The sequence below is a fragment of the Myiozetetes cayanensis genome, unplaced genomic scaffold, assembly GCF_022539395.1.
Source record: "Myiozetetes cayanensis isolate MyiCay16 unplaced genomic scaffold, myiCay2020 scf7, whole genome shotgun sequence".
NCBI lineage: Eukaryota > Metazoa > Chordata > Aves > Passeriformes > Tyrannidae > Myiozetetes > Myiozetetes cayanensis.
This window is the reverse complement of record NW_026087964.1, coordinates 25,266,582-25,290,994: the sequence shown is the minus strand read 5'-3', so window position 1 is coordinate 25,290,994 and position 24,413 is coordinate 25,266,582. Positions and strand designations below refer to the sequence as shown.

The window sequence follows — 24,413 nt, the reverse complement described above, 5'->3', positions numbered from 1 at the left end:
ATTACATTTCAAAGTGTTAAGACATTCTTTAAACTAATTCAAACTGCCTGTTTATTTGGGAAATATTCCTTCTCATTATTAAAATAGGACTTATACAACTGTCCAACTACTCAACAGAGATTAAAGCCTGTTTGCAAATTTCTTGCAAGAAACTAAGCAATATATTATCAAGATGAAATTATACAAGTGATTCCTTTGACTTCATTTGAAAATGTCAAAAGCAAAGACTTTATTGTGCTTTCCTTGATGTTAAAATAATAAAGATTTTGGAATCACAATAAAAAGGTTTCTGTCTCTTTTACTATTGAAATATATTATTATGATAAAATAGATGAGAATATATCAGAAAAGATGAGTTATGTAAGAAAAAAATAATTATTTAAAAAATATAATAAATAATGTGAGTTCCTCAAAACACCTGTCCTACAAACATTATCTTTTTAATTTTAAAACTGGGAATTAATCTCAGTGACTGAAAAACCAATTAACATACTTCAAATTAAGTGTGTGAATGCTAACAGAATAGTATATAAGAATAGTACATAAGACTTGATCCATTGCACTAGTTTTATATACTCTGCTATGTAAGAGGTTGGGCCAAATTTTTTACAATTGTCACAGTCTACTCTGACTCTAGTATCTATGAATATCTCTTTTCAGAACATTTATGTTCAATATTTTCACAATCCTTTCTTTTTTTCTCCACAATCCACAATTTTCTTTTATGATGCACTAGTTCAGCTTTTACTAAGTGAATATACATAAAAATTAAATTCAGTAAGAGCACAGTACATTCCTAATAGGCACATTCTCAGTGTCACTGAAAACTGTAAAACTGGAACAGACTGAACACCAGAGGTAGACAGGATTGCAACACAGACTTCAAATGATATTACATGTGCCAGAAGTTACTCAATCAGAACTTTTTCCAGAATGCCATTTCAAGTCATGTGGTCAAATAGAACGGGTTAGTTGCAGTGATTTCAAATAAGTATTTCTTACAGTCAAAAGCCCACTTATTTTTTTCTTATTTGACCCTTAAGTAAAACAAATTGAGTGTTTCATGTCTCCAGCTATCTTTCTTATCTGCCTCAAAATATACTCTATTTTGCTGTTCAACTGCCTAGGAATCCTCCATTTACAAGTAGTAATTCCAAAGACTAATAATAATTTCTTTTCCTTTGTCGTCTGATAAGCTCCTTGCTCTAGTTTATATTTCATGTTTAGTTACTATGCGGTTCAATGCATCTGAGCGCTTTCTTTCATCTTTCCGCTTGAAGCTCTTTGTTCAATCTTTGCAATTCTTAAAAAAAAAAACAGAAGAAGGAGAATGTTTTCAACCATTCATACTGAATTCCAAATGCTGTCTGAACTGAAGGTTAATATGAATATTTTAAATAAACACAAAAGCCAACTTAGACTTGACTTAGAAGATGGTAGGAATTTTCCTACCGATACAATATTATGTTATACTTTTCCTAAAATGTCTTCATTGAATTTCAATGCAGGCTGAAGTCTGGCTTAGTTTCCTATTGAATCACAAGACTATTGAGTTTAACTTTCTCATTCATTGGGACTGGCACTGAGTCTTCTGCTACAATGAGTATGCTGGAGACTTCCACCTATTACAACACTGTAGAAGAGGCTATTTTTAGATATACTTAATAAATATTGCCAAGAAAATAATTTGGCTATAATCTTAGAATACCAGTAATGTACTAAAATACAAATAATTTCATGCGCCATTTTGTAACATTTTCCATTCCTGATGATGGTTTATATTTTGCAGTTAATCAAGACACAATTAGACTTGCCAATTTGACTTTCATAACACTATCAGGTTTTACTTTACAGCACGGCAGGGAAATATCCTAGCAATTAACCTCTTCATTTCAATGTTTACAGAAGGCAAGAAACCTGTGTCGTCTGCCCAGACCTGCAGCTGTACCACTTTCACACAACTCTACTGTCACCAAAAACCCCCAGAAACTTAGACCTGTGTAACTTAACAAACCAATCTCAATGCTTCTATTTCTTTTTCTAAACAAAAACAACCATTACAAATTCTTTGCCTTGAAAGTAGCAGACAGTGCCCCTGTTGTACATAAATAATAGAAAATGCTCATTTCATCCAACTTCTGGATTATAACTTCTAGGATAATTAGAAAGCCTGTTTTGCAAAGTAGGTAATGAAAATGCAAGCTACCCAGAAATCCCACTGCTTCAGCATCTGCTCCAGTTCTCATTTAAGCTACCCAAGAAGCCGTTTGGTAAGACCAGCAAAGAGGAGCAGAAGATGGTAGTTATGGGCGCACTTTCCCCATGCTCAATTCTTCTCTTGTGCTTATGCTCCTGTCAAAGAGCTCACACAGAGACTTGGAGCAGAGTAGGGAGTGTGCAGTAAATTGGCACCCAGCTGTTCAGTCACTGCAGCAAGCCTTGCCAAGTCCCCAAAACATGAATGCAGCTCAACAAATGCCAGCCTCTGCAAAGAAGGAGTTTGAAAAAAAAATTGAAGAGCAGCATTCTCTTCCCTTTCAGTGCTTCCTGGTTATCATGATTTGTTCAAGAGACTACAACAGGCCCTTGTTGCAGCTAATCTATTAAATGAGAAAACTGGATGAAAACTGAAGTGTCATTTCCACTGAATTTGCAGGGAAATGGATCACCAGTCCATCACATGTAACTGTGCCACATGAACAAACTGTTTGAAAGTAAATAGGTTATAGTCCATTCACTCTTTCCTACACTGTTGTTTTCCCTCTTTAAAAAAAAAAAAAGAAAAAAGAAAAAAAAAAAAGTAAAATAAAATATAAACTGAAATATTATGGCTTTCCAGGAGGTAAAAGAAATTGTACAAACATGACATAGATTTTCATAGCTACATATCTCTCTGAAAGTTCTCCGACTCTAAGGTAATCTAATTTCTTCCTTTTCCATTAACATTTTGTAACCTTTAAGGTAACTAACTTTTCAAGGATATTGCTTTAATAAAAGTCATGTTCATTGGATATTTTCTATCACTGCCAAAATAAGAAATACATTTAAGCAAGTGACCTTGAAAAGAAAACAACCAAAATTAACAATCCCCCATTTCCAACATTTTTGAAAAATCAGGTTTGGTTTTCTGGGGTTTTTTGCGGGGAGGGAAAGTGTGTTCAGACTTTTTTTGTTGTTTTTGAAAGTGTCTAATTTACAATTTTCACTTATTGTATTAAATAGTTTATCCTCAAGAGGACAAATTATTGTTGGCTCCCAGATGCCAGGGGTGCCCTGACACTGAAGAGCAGGAGGCAGAGTTCAGTCCAAAATCTCTGCCTCTACCACAGCCTACCTCTGCAGTTCTGAATCCCTTACAGTCCTCCTCATTTACCTCAAAGTATCCCCTCCCAGTTACCCATGATTTTTATCTTCCATCTTCTTTTCATCTTTTCCATCTTTCTCCATCTACTTCATCATGTGCTATGTCAGCACCACTATTTTAATTTGATGTTTAATCCTGTGAAATCTTGACCTGGCTCATGTTCAGTTCCTCCTTGCCTCTATTTCCAGGCCAAATGCAATACCTGGAATATGTTGCAAAGGTTTTGTCAATGGCCTCTTGGAAGCACCCTGTGATTTTCAGAGTAGTCATCAAATCTTGCATTGCTTCTATTTGTCTCGAAATCAATTGCTCTTGATTAATTTGAGCCACAGGTTTTCCTTATCTTCCTTCTTGTAACTGCCTATTTTCTCTAACCCTTTGATGAGCAGCAGGATTTCACTCAACTCAGTGAGAGAGTCAGATGTACAAGACTTCAGCCTATTAACGAGGGCCCCTCTTAGTTACACTCTTCACACACTGACGGGAATTCTTAGTATCATTCTGGATAAGGACTCCTGCTTTAAAGATCTAGGAAATTCAGCACAGTTGTGTCTCTGTTGCCATAGCAACATAAATCTTGATTACACATGCAACTCCAGCTATGGATGCAATAACCTAATTAATCGCTGGCCTTAAATCAAACTATAAACCACAAGGGCCAAGTCTACATCAATACCCTGCTCTCAGCAATAACATGTGCACCTGTACCATGTACACCTAAGTAAAAGGTAAGGCAGTCCGATTTGCCTTCTCTCCCTTCATCTACAGAACAGGGAGAACTACCTATGCAGTGAGAAATGCTTCCAGTTTACTTTCCAGACTTACCAGTCTTTTCATTCAAATGCAAGTAGCCATGGAAAACTACGTGTACAGCCCTAATGGTCACCTATAAATTACAGTATTTTTTTCCCACACAAAGACAAAAATCCAATTCATCTCCAACAGCAAAACCTCACTGCAGCCGTTCTCAAAAACAAACCTAAGATTTCTTTATCAGAACATTGCTTACCCTTAGATTGAATTTATAAATCACAGTAACAACTTCCATTCAGATTGACAGTGATTTCTCCTTTCATTAGTGTAGGCAACAAATTGGTCTATGCTGATATACTTAATGGCTTCCAATATGAATCATTTTGCTATATAAAACAGCTTTATTAGTAAATAAAGGATAATGAAACAAAATAATAGGAATGCTGCCATGAATAGTTAAACCAGGTGCAACGAAAGTTTAGCAAGAGGATACAATAGGAGATGATTTTCTTCCATAAGACTAACAACTCCAGTAATTGATTTCAACCATGCATGAACCTTATCATCCCATGAAAATGCATGGCCTGAAATCAGAGCAAGGAGAACTCCATGCAGCGTATCTAAAACCTTTCTGAGCAGAAGTACCGAATCAACACCCTTCCTCCAGTAAAATTTGGGAAAATCTCAAAGTGAAAAATAAAGAGCTGGGACACGTTTGACAAGAACCAGTGTTAGTTGAGACACTCACTGTGAAACAAGCATTTTAAAGTAATTTCCTTGATTGAAATAAAATTACTATCACTATTTTTTCTTACTAAAAATAGATAGAACCTTGCTCTAACAAAACATTGAAAGAACTGCAAGATTTCTTGTAAAATCTTGGACAAAATAAGACTATGGTTCAAGCTCTTGTTACTTAAAATTGCAAACATTCACTGTCACATTCATTTTTTTTAGCTTCACTTTCCAGTTTTTTAGCTTTATTTTCCAAAACCTAGTACTATTCACTGCATATTCTTGGATCAGTTAATAATTTAATATTCCCCATGCTGTTGTACATTTAGGGTCATAGTCTATGTAGCTGAAACGCTGCACTGTAAACAGATTTATTTCAGTAAGTACATAAACTCCATTCTGTAGATAGGTAACATGGCAATGCACAAACATGGACCCTTGACCATTAAAAAACCCTGAAAGAAGGAGCATACTCATGCAGAAGTTTTACAGTCTCTTTAAGTGTCTGTTCATCTTTACTATCACATCAAAATGCAAAAATCAGCTCCCAGAAGACAGTCCCTTCCTACCGGAGTCCCACAGAGTCAAAAAACTGTGGTGCTAGATGTGCACTGATGTGCATCTTCAGATCCTGCACAGAAACACTCTGTACAGACATCAGAGGAGGAGAAAAGAGGACTAGCAAAAATTTGGCCTATTAAGCAGGAAGAAAAATCCAATAATAAGTGGTTTTGAGAAGAGCAAAGAGTTTAGGTTCTTCTTCTAATTGGCACCAAATGTTACTTTATCAGTGACAAAGGGACAAGAACTTAGGGAAAGAATAGATTGGAGCTTTTAAAATAACTTAAGAGCTTTCAAAACAACTAGCCTCATAACCAGTACTTATATAATTGATTGCACTGGTCTCAGATTAGCCAGTCTCAGAGCCATGAGAAATTAGTTTTGAGAAACCATGGGCAGCATGTACAATCCCTGGTCTTATGATATTCTAGTAAACAAACTAGGGACAGTTGGTTTAGATGAAATTAAAGTAGAAAGTTTAGTACCATTTGGAAGAGGATATTTAGTTTGTAGTTACCAAAATTCACTATCACACCAGAAGGATACCCTGAGCAAGGATACACTTTGGACACTCCTCAATAATTTCTCTGTATGATGGATTAGAGAGTAGGATTATAGCTACAGACAGACCAAACCATCAGAGTTCAAATGGACTGGATAATGGTACCAGAATTCAAGTGTTTAAACAGATCAATAAAGAAAAAAGCAAAGCATTACTTTTAGATAAGAATAACAAACTGCACAAAGACTGAAGGAGGCAGGATGGGATGACTGGCAGCAGTTCTACATAGAGAAGTGGATCTGGGTGCTATAACATTTCACAGATTTGACACCATACATGCTATGGTGTTATGGTGTTTTTTGCAATATCCTGTTACAGAAAAAAAAAAGAGGATCAGCACATAGAAACAGGGCAGATCCTTGCAAGTTACATAAAACCATCATTCTCCTACAGTTAGCACTGTTGGCCTATCAGTTTGAGCATTATGTTCAATTTCAAGCATGAATATTACAGCAGAGAACAATTTATCAGACTGTATATCTCTAAGAGATCAGAAATCAAGTAAACCTCTGAGAAAGAAATATGTTTCAAAATGTTTGTCCAGGATGAGAGAGAACCATCTTCTCATACAAGAAGGGCTGCAGCAAAGTGGGACGGAAAAATTTGTTTTCCAAAATTGAAGGGTAGACAAAAGATAGTAGGCTTAAACTACTGCAAGGAAGACATAGGTAAGGCATTTTAAATGCAAGAAGAAGGACACAAAAGCACTGAAAATTACTGTAGACTGGGTTGAACATGGAGCCTGTATCAATGGGGTCTTAAAAACATGAGTCAGTCAAGCACCTGTCAGGAAATACTCTGTGCCCTGCATCAGTATCCCAAGACCCTGGCCATGCCCCCCTACCCATAAACTTGAAATGCAGTTATTTTCCCTCCTAGGTCACTGCTCAATATTTGTAAACAGTTATCTTGTCTTCTCTCCTTATTTACCAGTAGTTAAGCAAGCATCAAATATTTAGTAATTTTCATCCTCCCTGATGAATCAGTCAAGGCGGTGTTTTACAAAGTATTGTTGTCGTTCTCTGTATCCTCTCCATATGTCTTCATTCTTCACACCAAAGTATACTCACAGGAATATTTGATTCCTGAACGTCATCCCACAGTTCTGGAATTATGGTTTTCAAAATTTCTTCTGTTTCTTCACACTCAGGTTTTGCATTTAGAGTATTATTTTCAATTGGATTAGTTTTTATTTATGCCATATAATTCTTCTTTGTTTTTCCACTCAATTTTGTTGGTGCTTACATGGTACTTCATCTAGTATACAAAGCCTTCCCAATTAAAACAATTTACAAACTGACTTAGGTAAGACATTCAATTACTTGAAAACACGTCTTCTGCTGAAATCTTAGTGACAGAAAGACAAGCAACACATTATCAAGTAGAATCCCAAATTGAGGCTATTAATGGTTACCTTTGATCCCAAGATGAAACATAAAATGTTGCAGAATCAATTACAGTAATTACAGAACTACTAAGTGGTTTCTCTTGGTACATTTCATAAACTACTCTTGATTATCACAAGCTTATTATATCTGAACACATAATTTCCTATCTTAAAATATTCATATACAAATGTATTCAGTGTTCAGCATACTCACCAAACACAGTTTCAAAAGAAGGACAGACCTTGTGGCACTGTTAGGTATTAAATTAACCCAAGTAGATGACCACCAGAATGAGAGCAAAGCGAGTATTACATTTTTGTTATCCTACAAAACTAAAAAATCTGACGGATAAGCTTTTTGTGAATTGTTAGTTATAGGAAGTCATGTATTTACATTTGCTTTCTTGACAAAGTAAAGGTGTCTCATGTCTTTGAGGCAAAGACAAAAGGTTATCTAAGTACTCTAATAGTAATTGGGTGCTTACATAGATGACAGAGGCTTCTGAAGAGACAACAGTAATCCTATCAGGATTCAGACTTCGACACAGAAAAACTGCATTATGTTGTTACTAAAAGGTTGAGGTGTAACCCTCCATGAAGTGCCTGGCCACTGCCACCGACACAGGTTCTTCCAGTTGTAGCTGTAGTAGACTGAGCAGTGTGAAAAGGCCTAACGGCCCTGTAGTCAAAATCCCTAGAAAAGATCCTTACTGTTTATAAATCACCTGAGCTTCATTGAATGATTGTTTCATTTCAAATGCTTTGTAGTATGAGTGATACCTTTTCACATAACTTGGTATTTCTAAGCCCTTTATTTTAAGGCTAAGAAAGGACTTTACAAAACATAATTTTTCCTGATCAGCATGGAAAGGAAAAGCTCTCTGAGAGAGCTGAAATTTCATTTAAACACTACTAAAGTTCTTCATTTGGAAAATATTTTAATATTTATTTACTCTAGCCTTTTTAGTTATATTTTCTTTTCCTTAAAATCAGTGTTTTCCAGAAAACTGTTATATGATGGGGAACAAGAGTTGACATCTACAAAAATCACTATCTGGAGCATCAAAAGAAATATTTCTGCTTCCATTTATGAAGATACCATACATAATTTTTAAAGTACCAGTGTCTTTACTGTTAAGCACTTTTAAACCAAAGGACTTTTTCATTCTAAAATTATTTTATAAGCATATAGAAGTCTAAAGTATTTTTTCAATCTCTTTAATTTTCATAAATTTAAGTGACATGAGGCCCTCAAGCCATGGTTTTCTGGCACCCAGGATCATTCCACCTCTATTACTACGTATAAACTGACCCACACATACGCTGGTACTGCAAAGACACGGACATCTGCTGTAAATCATCTTACCAACTTCAAGTAGCCTATTCATAATAACTAAAGGAAGGAATTCGCATATAACATTTTTCAAGACCAAGCCTTATGCTGTTTGTACTGTCCCATATTGTGATTCATCCATCCAGAATGGACAGCAGAACACCTACAAACCTGAGTGTTCGCATGGCAAGTGTTTGTCCCTTGATGTAGGGGTGATTTCAAACTCTGTTCAAAGACATGGTCTATGAGAAGCATATATTACTGAAATAAATATATACTGAAATAAATATATTGATGTACTAGACTGAAAATAAATTACTAAAATGAAGACAACCCCCTTCCCGGGGTCCTTTATGGAGCACTAAAAAGTCCTAAGAGGACCAGTTCTGTTGCTCATGAAGAGGTTGCTGAATGCTTTTCTTATCTCTTCTCGAGTTTCATGCACAAAATCATAAACTCCAGCAGCACGCTGCACCTGAACAACTATATCAGCAGGGAATGTCATCCTGTGCACTACATCAACACAGCAGGGCTGCTGAAGTAATTCTGCCAGAAATTCTTTGCAAAAGAAAACGAGCGGGCAAGATGACTCCCTGAGCTCTGGCTGCTCCCACTGACATTCAGTGGGAATGAAAATCCCTTAACAAACATTCATTAAGCAGCAAACACTCTGCAAGGCTGAGGGCTCTATGGCGAGGCAATACCTCGGTGTTTGGAATTTTCTAGGAAAGGAAAAAAAAATAATTATAAACTATTACGGCTTAGGATTGCTCCAGGTCATTGCTTTAAGACTGTTTGCCAATGCACAATGCGCACTTCATTTTTAATTCATCGGCGACCACGGAGAAACTTACTATTTTTGTTGCAAATTCCACCCCCCTATTCCCCACCCCGGTCTCGTAGAAACTCCCCTCCCCAGCCGCTACACCAATTTCAGCGCCAGCATCCGCGCCAGCATCCCAGCTCTGCAACCCGCGGCTCCGTTCGATTAAAATGTGACACGGGAGAAAGGAGGGGGGACACGACACGTGCGTTAAGAAAATTAGTGAAATCTCGAAATCTTTCCCTCCCCGGGTGGGTCAGCACAAGCAGGGGCGACTCCCGGCTCGGTGGGCAGTGTTTTTAAGAGGATCGTCTCAATTTGCAAAAATGTACCGCGGCGCTTTTTTTTTTTTTTTGGATGGTTTAAGGTTGGGGTGGGGGTTTTTTGCGCTTCTCACCCCCACTTTCTCCTTCCCCCTGAGGCCAGCCCGGGGCGGAGGGGGGGGTTTGCCCTCCGCATCCCCGCCGAGTCCGCGGCCACCTTCCCCGCGTTCCTCACCTGCACCCGCGGGGCGGTGGCGGCTCCATCCCGATCCCGCGGCGGAGGCGGCGCTTGGCAGCGCCGGGCCGGGCCGGGCCGGGCCGGGCCGTGCCGAGGGGGGAGCCCCCGGCGGAGCGGGGCGGAGGGGAGCCCTCCCCGCGCCTCTCCGCCGGGGGCCACCCCCGATAAGCGGGTCCCGATCGCTCACATCCCCGCAAACAGGAGGAGGGCGGGGAAAAGAAAAAAAAAAAAAAAAAAAGAAAAGAAAAAAAAAAGGCCGGGTTATCAATTCCCTGTTAACTCTTCTCCTTGCGGTCTTGTCTCATCCCTTGGGCATCTTCTGCGAGGAGGGTGGTGCTGATGGAGATGATGGTGGCACTGGGATGCTCCGTCAGGGGAGGGGTGGAGGGGTGAGCAGTAGGATCCCCGAGCTCCTCGAAACCGAAGTGGATGGGAGCCGTGCTGTCTCTGCGGCCAAGGAGGATTAGCCCTTGCTCATTTAAAGGTTAAGCTCAAAGCTAACCTTTGTGGCTCTGTCCTGTCTGCAAGTCTTCCTGTCCCGTGAGCTGTGAGGGTGTGCAATTGTTTTCTCCCCCTACTCCAGCACCGATTCTTATTAAAGCAGTCTAAAAATGGCAGATTGTTTCTGTACTTTCATATACTTACAGGTGCTCATTAGACAAGTAGACAAACTGCCAGACAGGACATTGATACATTTATCACTACATGAGCTAAAGAGATAGTCTTGTCCCAAGACCTTATAAATTATGTATAAGAGATGACGGATAAAGAAGGCAGCGATGAAACAACACCAGCCAGTATGACAGGCAGGAAACTCAGCACAGCATTGCACAAAGTACTGAAGGTTCTGCACTATACACTGTTACACATAGTCTTTTGCTCAAATCAGCTTTAAAGGTACCAGGAGACAAGATTATGGGGAACATAACGGTGTATTGATGGGATTTTTAAAACTGCCAAGATGACTCAAGAACATGCATTCCTTTTATTTTGACAATCCCATGTGAACTAAAGGATTCAGGGGAAGATCATAAGAATAACATGAGAATAACCACACTGAGGACACATAAACCTAATATTTGTACCAAACCTAATAAATGTACCAAAGTCATGGAGTAATGAGGAAACTTTGGTCTCCATTATCAAGGTACTGAACAGCTAAATAATAATTAACCATCTTAACACCTTCGAAGAGCTTTGACTAATCTATAAGACATGAATGTCATTTACAAACATTGTGTTGACTTGTCCTTGTTATTCCATACCTCCATGCACATCTGCTAATTTAACTCTGTAATGTAGAGTCAGCTAAATTGGCTGGCACAGACAAACTAGAGTCTGCCATTCCCAGACTCTTTTAGATATCTTTTTTGCAAGATGAGGTCATATATGCCTCATTCTTCCTTCAGGTTAGATTCCTCAAGTGTGAATACCACCTGGTCCATGTTATTTGTTGACATAATCATTGACTTATTTTAAAAGCTCTTCAGTTTGAAATAATTGCCTCAAGTTCAACCTCCTTAGAAAAAGATTCTGATGTAGACTCTCGAAACTCTCCTGTGGTGAATTCACACAGACTTTCCCCTTACAATCTAATCTTTTCTGGACACTCCTTAAAACTACAATTATATATTGCTCCTATAGATCCTCTGCACACTTCCTGCTCTGATGCATTTGAAACAGATGTTAGTCATGTAACTTAATGCACTTCAGGTAATAAAAACCAAACACATTTACTAAGGTCTCATCATGGTATACAAATTTAGACAGCATGAAAATAGAATATTTTTTCATTTGAAGTACTGTGCACCTACATTTACATAATAAATTGCAGTCCATAGCAACCCCTCCTCCCCAAATAATTAAAAGACCTCACCAAAATCAATTTTTTCTACATTAAAAATGATTTAGGTCACTAAATTAAGTGACCAAAGGTTGGGAAAACCAGAAGGCTGCCTATGAAACCTTAATTCAGACCTCTTGTGCATGTGTATTGCGACCCTGTACTTAATTATGAGCTTGTCTGCAGAACACCAGGCTCAATTTGGAAAATTTGAAATTTTGTAGTGGCAAGCATGTGAGACTGGCTAATTATGTCACCTCCTGTGTTCCCATCCATTTATCCCTTTAATTCCTAGGGTCTCTCTTGTGCTCATCCCTGATCATCTCTCATGTGAAGATTTCTCTTTCCCCAGTCTGTCTGAAACCCTTACCCTTAGACAACCACTTTTGTAGTCAATCAGGTAAAGGTTGTTACCACAGGGTCACAGAAATTGCTAATTATTCCTTCCAAAGTTATTTGTGATTTTTCTCCGAAGTTGAGGAAAAAAAAAATAAAAGAAAAAGGAATAAAAACAGAACAGGAAACAAAAAGAGAATGAAAAACAAAGAAACAAAAGTTTCCAGGCTGAAGCAGTAAAGAAATAAGGAATTGAGGTCAGTCTTCATGATATCACAGACCTGTCTTCTTACAAAGGATCAGCTCTCAAATTACAAGCTTTACAAAGAGACAGTCGTAGCTGAAAGCAAAAGGAGGCATCAAGTTGCCTGATGGCTTGGAGGGGAAGGATCATGATGTATTTGCAAATAAAGCTGCAGTGAACATTCTGGAAAATTGATGATTTTTTATTTAGTTTGTGATAGAAACTCTACTTTCTAGCTGCTTCTCTTGGAAGAAGGCCTCACCAGGCCAGGTTGGTGAATTTGCTCTTCTCAAAGAATTATGTCACTGTCAAACTGTAATGTTGTTTTAAAAAGTTTTCCAGCAAAACTAACAAAAAATTGAAGCACTGGTGATTGTGATACTGCTACAGTGGACTAAAAGCAGTATTTCCACTCACTTCATGGGAAATTTTAGACCCTAAAAGGCTAAAGCAATAACTATTCAATATTCTTTTTTTTTTTCTGGAACATGAAAATTCAAAGAAAATTTGAGCTAGAAAAACATATTATTTTCTAAATGAAGTGGAAATACTGCTTTTAGTCCACTGTAGTAGTATCACAAACAACACTGTTTCCATTTTCAAGTCAATCTCAACATCACAAAACTTATATTTTCAAAAGGGTTGCTAAAAATGGTAGTTATTCTCCTGAGTGCTTCAGTCTTTAGAGTCTTTCTGACCCTTTCCCATACACTGTCTTCACAATCACTGGCAGTATAAACTTGATTTCTTAAAAAAAAAATCAGACTCTGTTCTTCTTATTTGATTCCAGGAGTTTTAATAATTTAAAAAACCCTCAAAATTGTTATAATACTCTATGCTGAGCCACGCTGCAGGGTGCAATGGATTTACTTTGAATGGGATAAGACAGTAGAACTAATTTACTGAAAGTAAGGCACATTAAAGTGCAGTAACATCAAACACTCATGACTTGAGGAACATAACTGTGCAGATATTTTTCCCATAGGCTTACTATGCAGGCAAGTTCATATTGTGGGAGATTTTTAATGTGTGGCCTTCAAAACCTACCACACAGAGCTGCTGAGGGGATTAACTGGTTAAGATTTGTAAAGTGCTTTGAAGATTATAAGGCATTAAGTTGCATAAGTGCTAAGCACTGTTATTTAATACTTAAGTATTATAACCAAGCTTTACAGGACAACTCACGTTCACCTCACTAGAACGAGTCTTTGTGATTTCACTACAGTTGTTGCAAGAGGTAAAGCGAGCAGAGCAGACCACAACAGAGGGAAATTCCTTTCTTGTTTCACTATCAGAGACTAAAGTAAGATACAACTGTAATAGTGTTGTAGAAAAATTAACTGAAAAATAATTATTATGAAATGCAATAGTAGAAATCTACATAAAAATGCAGGGCTCTTTAAGGTGCCAGTTCTGTCATTTGTACTTAAATTATGTTCCATCTTACCCAGGCAGACCCATTGACTATTGTCACAGAAATACAACTCCAAACCCCAGACTCACAGCTGAGTGACAGTAGGGATGGGTAAAATTTGTACATTCTAAGTTGTACTCCATACATATTTTAGTTTCGTTAAGTGAAAATTTTGGAAGAAAGATGAACACTGAGTGTTGTCTTTATCATCAGATTGAGAACAGCTTTTTTTGATACAGTTGCTTTGTTGAGTTTCGTTTTGGTATCAATCTTTCTCTCCCTTGTTTTGTAACGTCAGTTTTCCATAGCAGAAGTTGTTGGGATTTTTGTGGTAGCAAACGGACAAAGCATTTGTTCCTAAAATAACAATGCAAAACAGAGACAATATGATGTAACTTTGAGCTGAAGTATGTTAGAGACAGAGGAACAGAAGGGTTTCAGGACTGCTAACAGGCACATACTGTAGAGGTTAGGGTGGGTATATAGTTGGACCCTGAGCTGCATCCCAGCATCTTAAAGTCACAGAGACCTTATTGGCATGCAGGGAAGCAGAGTTTGGTTTATTTACCTTACAAGGACTAATTATTATTCAATGGTAGTGTCTTTGCAGGACAAGACACTGAGTACTTATATTTCTTGTCTCTGCAACAGTGCTGCAGACATTTCACAAGGACAGACTTTTCAAGTATATGCATTTCCTCTCTGGGGCTAAAAACAAAGATTACTTTCCTATAGTGTTTTGACATTTTGATCTGAGTTGAAGCATATAATACAAATTCATTTCACTGAAAGTCTCCAGTATGACCTGAAATTCATTTTTAGAGATAAGTAAAGGTGAAAGAAGGAAAGCAGAAAGTGAATAGTGTACTTGCACAACAGAGATTCATGTCCTTTCCCAGGTCAAGGAAGCTGCAGGACCCTAACGCTCCTACTTCTCTTTGGAAAGCATAAACTTTGCTTCCTCTATTAAATTACCAACAATTATTGTGTCACAGGAGATCAAATTATTTGTCCCAAAACACAAATAAACTCCATGAAGAAGCCAGAGTTCACTTTAGCTTTCTAGACACTGACCTTTGTCCCAGACTGCTTTAATTTAGACACAGCTTAAAACAGTGTAGAACGGTGTGGTTCAGAGAAAAGGTTGTACGGTGGCAAGTTTGACTCTGCACGCTCTTGTTTCACAGTGTCTTACCAGGCTTTTGACCAGCTGTCCCAGGAGATGGGGGAAACTGGAGATAGTACAGTTCATTCAGATTCAGCTCCTTAAGCTCAAAGGTGTTTGTGCTGAGATTCGGGGCTTCTTTGTTCTCAGTAGGTTTTGTAGGTTTTCCAATCTTTTATCTGAGGCTCCACTCATCTCCACAGTTGCTCACCCACCTCAGTGTCACATGAAAGTGAAAAAAATTCGACACAGCTGTAACATTGTTTTCTTTTGTCTTTTTAGGAACCTTTTTCTTTGAGTTCCTTACTGCCTTGTGTTTTGTTTGAAGAGTGTTAAATCATAAAATGGTAGCTGCTCATTTTTCATTTTAGATTCAAATTATGGGTTAGTTACACTGTTGCTCATACCAACAGTCAACTACTTGACCTGCATTAGTATTCTTAATGTTCATTTTGTCTTTCTTATCTTCTTTTTTCAGCTGGCAGATGTGTTTAGAATAGGACCTCAAATACTGTCTTTCTCTGCTGAACTATCTACCTGAACTACTGTGAATATGTCAGATTTCTGGTGTCCTAAGCTCCCAGCAGAAACTACTTTCCTGAGCCTGTTTAGTCCTCTGTCTTTTCTCCTTCATCCCTAGGGCTACTGTTCTTCCCACATACGCACATCCTGTAACTGTCAGGAACAAATAGACCATGACCCAAAGGTCTGAGCTCTGTTTTCTTATGCATCAACTCATTTCATGTGGGAGAGAGCAGGTCCTGGGGAGGTTAGTGTAATTTAACTCCTTCTGATTACCAAGAAGCAGAAAATATATGTGATGTGCTCCAGATAGACCTTCTAGTCTAAAATGCATCAGAGCTAGGAAAAGTCTCACTGTAGCTGCATATGTTTATAATGCGAATTTCTATTCTAAGTAGAGAAAAATGTTCTCTCTTGGCAAAAAAAGCTGTTAACATCAAAGAGTCTGAATTTGAGTTCTCAATATTTCTAAACTTATTCCCATGATATTCCTCCTGCATACTCAACCCAGTAAAAGGCTGAAAATGTTTCTTCTGCTCCTTTGTATTTGAAAAGAGATTGATAGAAAGGAATTTTTTGGAAGCAGTACTTAGAGATGACTTGTAGATCCATTATATTCCAGGACCTTTTTCTGTTCTTTACCTTTGTCCATTTTTAAGTTAAAGTAACAAAGTGACATGTCTTATGGTTCAGTGTAAATATCAAACTGATTTTCTCTCCCTTCTTTTCAAGTTCAATTTAGTTTTATGAAAAGATATTTGGGGGAAAAAAGGAACAAAAAAAGGAAGAGAACATTACTAAAAATAAATCCAAGCAAAGAGCATGTGATGAAGAGTTGCAGAGCCTTCTCAGTCTGCAAAAACAGACTTAATAAAAAATATGCTTTTTTCTCAACCCTATAACAATTAACCTAATAATAAGTAGAAGTTTCTTAAGATCTGGGAAAAACTCCTATTACTGTTATAGGTCGCCCAACAGGGGGGTGGGATGGGCAAATCTCTATCCATGTTTATCACATTCTTACCAAAAACTCGTCCCTCATCCCCTTCATTCCAGAGTCTAGCTTTCTGCACCCTCCCATGAGCAAGAGGAAACTCAGATTTACCCATGCAAGTGGAAATGGAAGTGAGTGCTGAAGAACAATGAAGTGTCATTCTGGAGAGCACACCTCAAATATCTTTCTTAAAGGCCATCTCTAACTTCAGATAATACCTTGTCCACAAAAGAGGGTCACCAGCTAATGCTGTGATAGATTCAGCTGTATGATTCAGTGATCAGAGAGTCTTCAGAATCTGGCTTTGTGGGGCTGAAGAACAGACTGTATACTGTATACTACCCAAAATCTGCTCTCCTAAATCCCTGTGCCCCCTCCCCAGGCCACGGAATTGCAGGTGTGCAGGTGTATGAAAGCACCCATAGGCTATGACTCTGGGTAGGAATTAAGTCAATTATTAGGTCCTGGGAATATTATTCTCTTTCCATATCTGAAACTTTTCAATACGCTGTCCAAGAAGGAGAAAAGCCTTCAGGAAAATCCTGACAAGGCTTCTGAACTGCTATTACAGCCCCTTCAAGTTTCAGGCTACTTGAGTTTTAGGCAGAAAAGAACACAACACAACCTCACTCAGAAATTTTTCATCCTCATTCTATGTAATAGTTCCCTCAGCCTTTTCTCCCAAAAAGATCTGCACTGAACAGGGGGACTCACAGCAGTCACAGGGGCAGTAAGCACTGAGTTGCTATCCTGCTGGCTAAAAGCTTTCTTGTGTGGCAGTTTTAGTGCTGGGAAATGGAATTATGGAACTAACTGCATTTTGAAGAGAGTTGCCTGTAATTTCCAGCTGTGCCTTTAACAGAGGTTTCCACTTAAGTGTTGACAACACTTTTCTTCTCTTTTCATAACAAATCATCCATCTTGAAGATGCACTTCCTTTATTTCACTGAAGCTGTAGGTTCACATTTCTTATACCTCTGAAGCAGGATCCTGATACCAGTAAGACCACTCAAAATACACAACAGAGCTTCAGTGAACTTTGAAATGGCTAATCATTTTAGACTTACCCACACAGCTAGCTCACTTTCTGAGGACTTTCAGATTTCTCCTTTGGAAGCAAGCTGTTGTTGCCAGCAGGGAGGAGAAGCAAACATGTTGCTCTGTTGATCTCACTTGGAGCTTTTGGGCTTTAAGAGAGTGACCAGTAGCAGGAGAAGCACCTGGCATAAGGAGTTAGAAAGATGTGGTTAAAATGCAGTACTGCCAACATCTTTAAATTGAAAAGTTGTGTAAAATGTTCTTCTTGAGCACTAGTTGATTTTAGGTTAACATCTCTATGTTTTGACAGGAATTACAACAAAGATCTGAAGGAAAATGTCTGGTCTGTACCAGGGAGGGTCAAGATGTTGAGTGTAATTGCTCTCATAGAGGGACAAGGAACAGGGAACTGCTTTGCAGGAAAAATGCTCAGCCTGTGCTCTCCTCTGAGCCAAGCTCAGGAATTGTCTGGCAAAATCATTACTGGCATCTGCCAAAATACTGCAGGAAGCATGCTAACAGCTATACAGATTGGACAATGAAGCACAGTAGCTGAGCCCAAGCCCCTGTTTTCCTTTAATCCTTGCCGGTATAGATGTAGACCTAGATCCTGTTATCCTAAAAAGAATCCTGTGTCCTGCTGTCTCTGATGTGGCTTCAGTTCAGGCATGCCCACCCCTCACAAACAAAAGCCATGTAGGACATGCCACAAAACAGATTTTTCTTTCCAGATACAACAGATTACACTGAGGCAATTGCTAATCACCTTAAGGGATGGCAAGCTCTGAAAGCTGCTCACTCATGGAAAGTAATGAGTTAGTTGAAAACCAGGAATAAAGCTGTGACTAAAAGGACACTATCACAAGAAAAATGTTCCTCCTCTTATTTCCTATTTTCTACAGCTAGAAGATGTGTTTCTGCTTGTACAGCATTATGATCATGTATCACTCACAATCCTTACAGCTATCTCATGACTATCTTCTTACTGTAATCAGCCTTTAACCTTCTCTGGATATGCTTACACAGTAAATTATTTTGCTTCTACCAGTTTAACCACTATCATTCACACTTGTCACATAGCTCTGCACTAGTTCTGCATCCACAGTGCAGATTTTTAGAGCTTGCTAACCACATCTCTGCACTTGGACAACATATACAATTCCCACTAAATCAGACAAATGGATGCTGCTGAGCCATCTGTTTGAAGATATGTTTAGTTATATAACCTAAGCTACAAGTATTTCCTCACAAATGAAGATATCTCAGTTTAGATGGCTACTGAGATGGGACTGTGCACAAGACTGGAAAAAACAATGTAGGAACTGTACAAGACCTGTGCCCTTCTGCAGCAGTTTGTGGAGGCCTGGCAGAATCACACGCCTCCTAAGTCATCACAAATGGCACTGAAGTCTATACTTAGACTAAGGAACTGAACCCTGCAGTCTTCATTTGAGTGAATCTCAAAGACCCCTTTAGTCAATATGAGATCTACTCAGACCTATTCTGAACTCAGCTGGTGTTCAGAAAGCAGATCAGATGGCAAAATATAGGGATGCTGGATTTAAAAATATTTTTTAAAAAATGTTCTTTTTGGTCAATTCAGAGTAAGAATCACAAGACCAGACTCTGTTCCCAAATTTGCACTTGTTACCAAAGTGAGGTGCCCATTAAGATTCTTGTACTGCTTTAATAAATGCTTACAGTCAACACAACTAGAAATTTGACTTGCTTTCCTTGGTATATTACAAAGCTATGAACTTCACATATTTATGGAAGCACGTCCTTTGTTGGGTTTTAATACAACTTCACAGCATCAGTAGTTCTTGTATTACTTGTATGACTCCACAGTTTGCTTTATATCATATATATATATATATATATGTATGTAGACCATATTTTAATAATAGAAATAAACAACCAGAATTTTCAGTGCTCTTCTCCAAGAGCCATGCTAATTTCCCTAGTTTCTGTTTGGTATTGTTACAAATAAAAAGTTTTTACTTTGTATACGTGTTCCACTTGTTCATTTAACTGTATTTTTCTGTTCTAAACAGACTTTCAATTTGTCCTCATTATGAAACACTCTTCAAGCATTGCAGAGTATAGGGTTATAGCATCAGTCAGTAGTACCATGATTCTGCCTTGCCTATTTAGCTCAGCTCTCACACTCCAAACTCTTATCTGAGACTGGAGATCAGTTTAGTGGACATTCCAGCTCAAAAGGCCCTCTACCCCAAGATGTAGGAGCTGAATTCAGCCCTATGTCAGAAAGGAAGATTGTGTCACACCTTTAAAGTATATCCTTAAGTTTCTGTATTGGTGACCTTATTTAGGAGTCTTGTGAGAAATTGGTACTCTCATGGAGGAAGATCATGTGAACAAACCCTTCCAGAACTCGTGCTGGTGTTGCATACAGGATGTACAGTTGTCAAGATCAAAGGATCACCCTAAGGTCAATGCAAACTTTACATTCTGCTATGTACAGGCCTAGCTCAAAAAGGACTGGCTGTTCCTAATGCAGGCAGCATGGATTTCTGAAGTGACTGTACACAGGGAAAAGGAAATCCATTCCTGTGTTACACCTCCAAACCCCACAAGTTTATTGGTATTCCTGTTTTACTTCCAAGAATTTTCAGGGTTCTGCAGAAAAATTGTATTTCAGCAATGGTTATGTGCTTGTCTACTCTGAGTAGGAGAGATGGTAAGTTTTGAAAGAATTTGACTCGACTGGAGAAGAATTATTGGTCTGAAACACAAACTACTCGTTGATCAGTGGCAGGCAGGTTCTTCACGTAACACTCTTCACTCTCAGGGACCATTATCCTGATGGGAATTTCCTTATCTCCAGAGAGCAGGCTGTACATTCCCAGTCCAAGGCTGCCACTAGGACACCAAAAGGCAAGGAAACACAGGGACAGGATTTTCACCCACAGAGAGGCCCTTCTAATCAGCACCACAGCCTTTATAATGTCTTCACAAAGGAAGCCACTTATAGCAAACTGATTTTTGCTGGCAGGAAGTTTTATCCACCCAGTCCCAGCTTGGTCCATAATGTGCCACTGTTGTGCTGCTTCACTGATTACCTTTGCTTCCACAAAGTAGATGAAAGTGCGCAGGCTCTTATCTGGCTACACTTCCTTTCTTTCAGAGATAACAAGGCTCCATGGAGAGGAAGACAACATCAAAAAATCCCAAGATATCAGCCAAGAGGAGGAGAATTGCCATTCCTATGACAACCAGAGCATCTTCTCTCTGAAATAAAGTGCAATATCTGATACCTCCATTTACCTGCAGCTTCTTCTTAAACAAGCAGCCTCTGCTTAGCAGAAGTTGCCTCAAATCACCATCAAGCGATGAGCTATAAATCTATATTGCAGAACTGGGTGCATTCCTTTCTACTTAGGTGCATACTTGTGATTATTATGTTCACTGCTACAACAAGGAACAATTCTTTACCATCTGGAGTAAGGTAAACAATTAGCTTAAATATCTTTGAATATTTGATATTTTGTACAAAGTCTCGCAGAGAACATCTGAAATATAAACATTTACATTACACATATCAGTTACTGGTTTCCCTCTTTTATGTAAGAAGTCTTTATTTGTAAATATTTTCATTTTCCTTTATCTCACTTCTTTCAAAACTATAACACCTCTGTATTAGAAGACTGTATCCCCAGAATTTCAAATTTAAATACAATGAAAACAATAAAACTCTGAGTTTTAGTCCAGCCCACACAAATTCTCAAACCTAATGTTTAAAGACCAACTTAGAAGCTTTTCAGTTTATTAGCCTTCTTATTCTAAGAATCTCAGGGAAATGATTTTAGCAAATTAAATCCCACAAGCACACATTAAAAAAAAAATATTTGCCATCTTGGTTAAAATTTTAAAACATGATTGGATCACTCTGTTTACTTCCATTGTCCATAATTTTATTTTGTAAAGAATTTAAGAGAATATTAGCAGAATCTTTCCTTAGCAGTTCATTTGCCAATATTTTGCTATTATACAGAAGTAGAACCTTATAGGTCCCTATTTGGTATCTCAATTAAAAAAAAAAAAAAAAAAAAAAAAAAAAAAGACCATTTCTGATGGATTCATCTCTGTTAACTTGGTAGCTAAAATTACCTGTCTGACCAAGTGTACTTACCTACCCAACAGTCCATATTCTCATATGGATAGCAGGCAGCTCCATCAGGCAACTTGTCCCACTCTAAAAAAGGTGGGATCATCTGCCTTCCAGGGGTGCCTCATACTGTCTGCTAAAAGGCTAATTCAACAAATAAAATTGGAGCACATGTTTAATGTGCTCCAATGATGTGCTCAGATGACTCTGGTCACTAAGAGGAATATAGCCCCAACAAAGCTATGTGATTTGAGTAAAAAAGACAATTAATGCAAGAGTACTGTTTTATACTTCTTCCAAAACCACAAATATATCAAAAAGCAAATGCAGGGTCAGATTTTACTATCATCACTCACATTCAGTAGTGCTTCCTAGTTAAGTTGTTACTGGCTACCGAATCAAACCTGCCTAAAGAAATTTAGCAAAATCAGCTGTTTGAGAGTAAACATAAATTATTGACATAGTTCGTATTTGGATGATGAAAGCAAGAGACCAAGTTGTTTATTCAAGGACCAAATCTGGACTCTGTCAATGAGAGTAGGCTACATAATACATCTGATGATCCGGACACAAGTCCCAAGTCTCCCTTGCTGTGTATAATGCTATATATCTGCCCAGTTACAAGCCTGAAGAAGTGCTTCTGCCAGTTCAGATAATTAAATTTTAAACCTAATGTTCATATGAATTTTTAACCTGCCATGAAAACCCAGGGTACATAAATCATTTACAATAACACATGAAGGCATCCTTTGACCAATCTGTCCCTCAGATCAACAAAAATCCTTTCAGAACTTTGAGATAAACTAATATATGCCTTTGTAAAATTATGCCTCTTTACAGATCCAGAAAAGCTGGCTCTGCTTTATATGAAACACTTACACAGGCTTACCAGCAAAGAAAGAAGTGGAAGTGGTACACATATACTTCTTAGGAAGAACCATCTCAAAAAAGAAAACATAACATCCTTAAAGGCTAGATAAAGTTATTTTCCTTGACTATAAGAAGTATGGTACCACCTGACCTAAAGAACAGTCTTTGCTGTCATTACTGCTGATGTGGCAAGTTTGGTCTATTCTTCTGTTGGAATACTCATTTGTGTCACCTTTGGAAGAAGGGACAGGCAACTTGGAAGGACTTTGAAGATGTTGTGATACTATGCAGAGAGGAAATTAGAAGGGTCAAAGCCCAGTTAGAACTTAATCTTGCAACTGTGGTAAACGACAATAAAAAATGTTTCTATAAATAACATCAGCAACACAAGAAGCCTCTCCAGCCTTTACTGGACGCAGAGGGAAACTAGGTGACAAAGGATGAGGAAAAGGCTGAGCTACATAATGTCTTCTTTGCCTCAGTAAGACCAGTCCTCAGTGTACCCAGCCCACTGAGCTGGAGACATGAATGGGAAGCAAAATGAAGTCCCCAAAATTCAAAGGGAAATGATCAACAATCTGCTACACCACTTAGACCCACACAAGTTCATAGGGCCAGATGGGATCCACCCAAGCGTACTAAGGGAGCTGGTGGAAGTGCTCACTGAACCAGTTTCCATAATTAACTAGCAGTCCTGGTTAACTGAGAAGTCCCCATTTTCTGGAGTTTAGTAAATGGGATGCCCATCTACAAGAAGGGTCAGAAGGAGGATCCAGGGAACTACAGGTCTGTCAGCCTGACTGCAGTGCTAGGGAAGGTTTCGAAAGAGCTCATCTTGAGTGACATCATGCGGCACATATGGGACAAGCAAAGGATCAGACCCAGCCATCAGAAAGGAAAGGCAGGTCCTGCTTGACAAACGTGACTGCCTTCTATGACAGTAGACTTCAGCAAAGCCTTTGATTCTGTCTCCCCTGGCATTCTCCTGGAGAAACTGGCTGCTCATGGCTTGGATGGGCATATGCTTTGCTGGGTGAAAAACGAGCTGGATGGCCAGGCCCAGAGAGTGGTGGTGACCAGAGTTATATCCAGCTGGCAGCCAGCCACTAGTGTGTTCCCCAGGGGTCAGTGTCGGGGCCAGTCCTGTTTCATGTCTTTATTGACAATCTGCACAAGGGGATCGAGTGCAGCCTCAGTCAGTTCACAGATTACTCCAAGTTGGGTGAGAGTGTTCATCTGCCAGAGGACAGCAAGGTTCTGCAGAGGGAGCTGGACAGGCTGGATCAGTGGGCCAAGGTCAATGGTATGAGGTTCATCAAGGCCAAGTGCTGGATCCTGTACTTGGGTCACAACAACCCCATACAATACTGCATGTCTGGAGAAGAGTGGCTGCCCAGTGGAAAAGGACCTTAGTGGTTGACACTAGGCTGAAGGTGAGCCAGGTGGCCAAGAAGGACAGTGGCATCCTTGTTTGTGTCAGTAACAGTGTGGGCAGCAGGACCAGGGAAGGGATTGTCCCCCTGTATTGAGCACTGGTGAGGCTGCACCTTGACTCCTGTATTCAGTTTTGGATCCCTCACTACAAGAAAGACACTGAGGTGCTGGAGCATGTCAGAGATGGGCAAGGAAGCTGGTGAAGGGTCTGGAGCACAAGTTTTATGAGGAGAGCCTGAGGGAGCTGTACTTGTTGAGTCTGGAGAAAAGGAGGCTCAAGGGGGACCTTATTACTCTCTACAACCACCTGAAAGGAGGCTGAAACCAGGTGGGGGGTCAGTCTCTTCTCCCAGGTAACAAGTGACAGGACCAGAGGAAATAGCCTCAAGTTGCTCTAGCGGAGAT

At 39.0% G+C, this 24,413-nt stretch overlaps 1 protein-coding gene across 3 annotated transcripts in view; it reads right to left on the bottom strand.

Annotated features, from left to right (window-relative positions):
- TRMT9B (tRNA methyltransferase 9B (putative)) overlaps positions 1 to 24,413 on the bottom strand; it is a 62,234-nt gene that overhangs the window by 8,889 nt on the left and 28,932 nt on the right. The window contains exon 2 of one of the 3 annotated variants that reach the window (XM_050338881.1): positions 17,605 to 17,757. Coding sequence is in view for 1 of the 3 variants with exons in the window: in XM_050338878.1 (XP_050194835.1) it covers positions 10,017 to 10,045 (29 nt within the window). In the remaining 2 variants the exon portion in view is untranslated. Of the gene's footprint in view, positions 1 to 10,016; positions 10,173 to 15,051; positions 15,169 to 17,604; positions 17,758 to 24,413 lie in introns of those variants that run through there. The other 2 variants (XM_050338879.1, XM_050338878.1) reach the window with 2 other exon arrangements.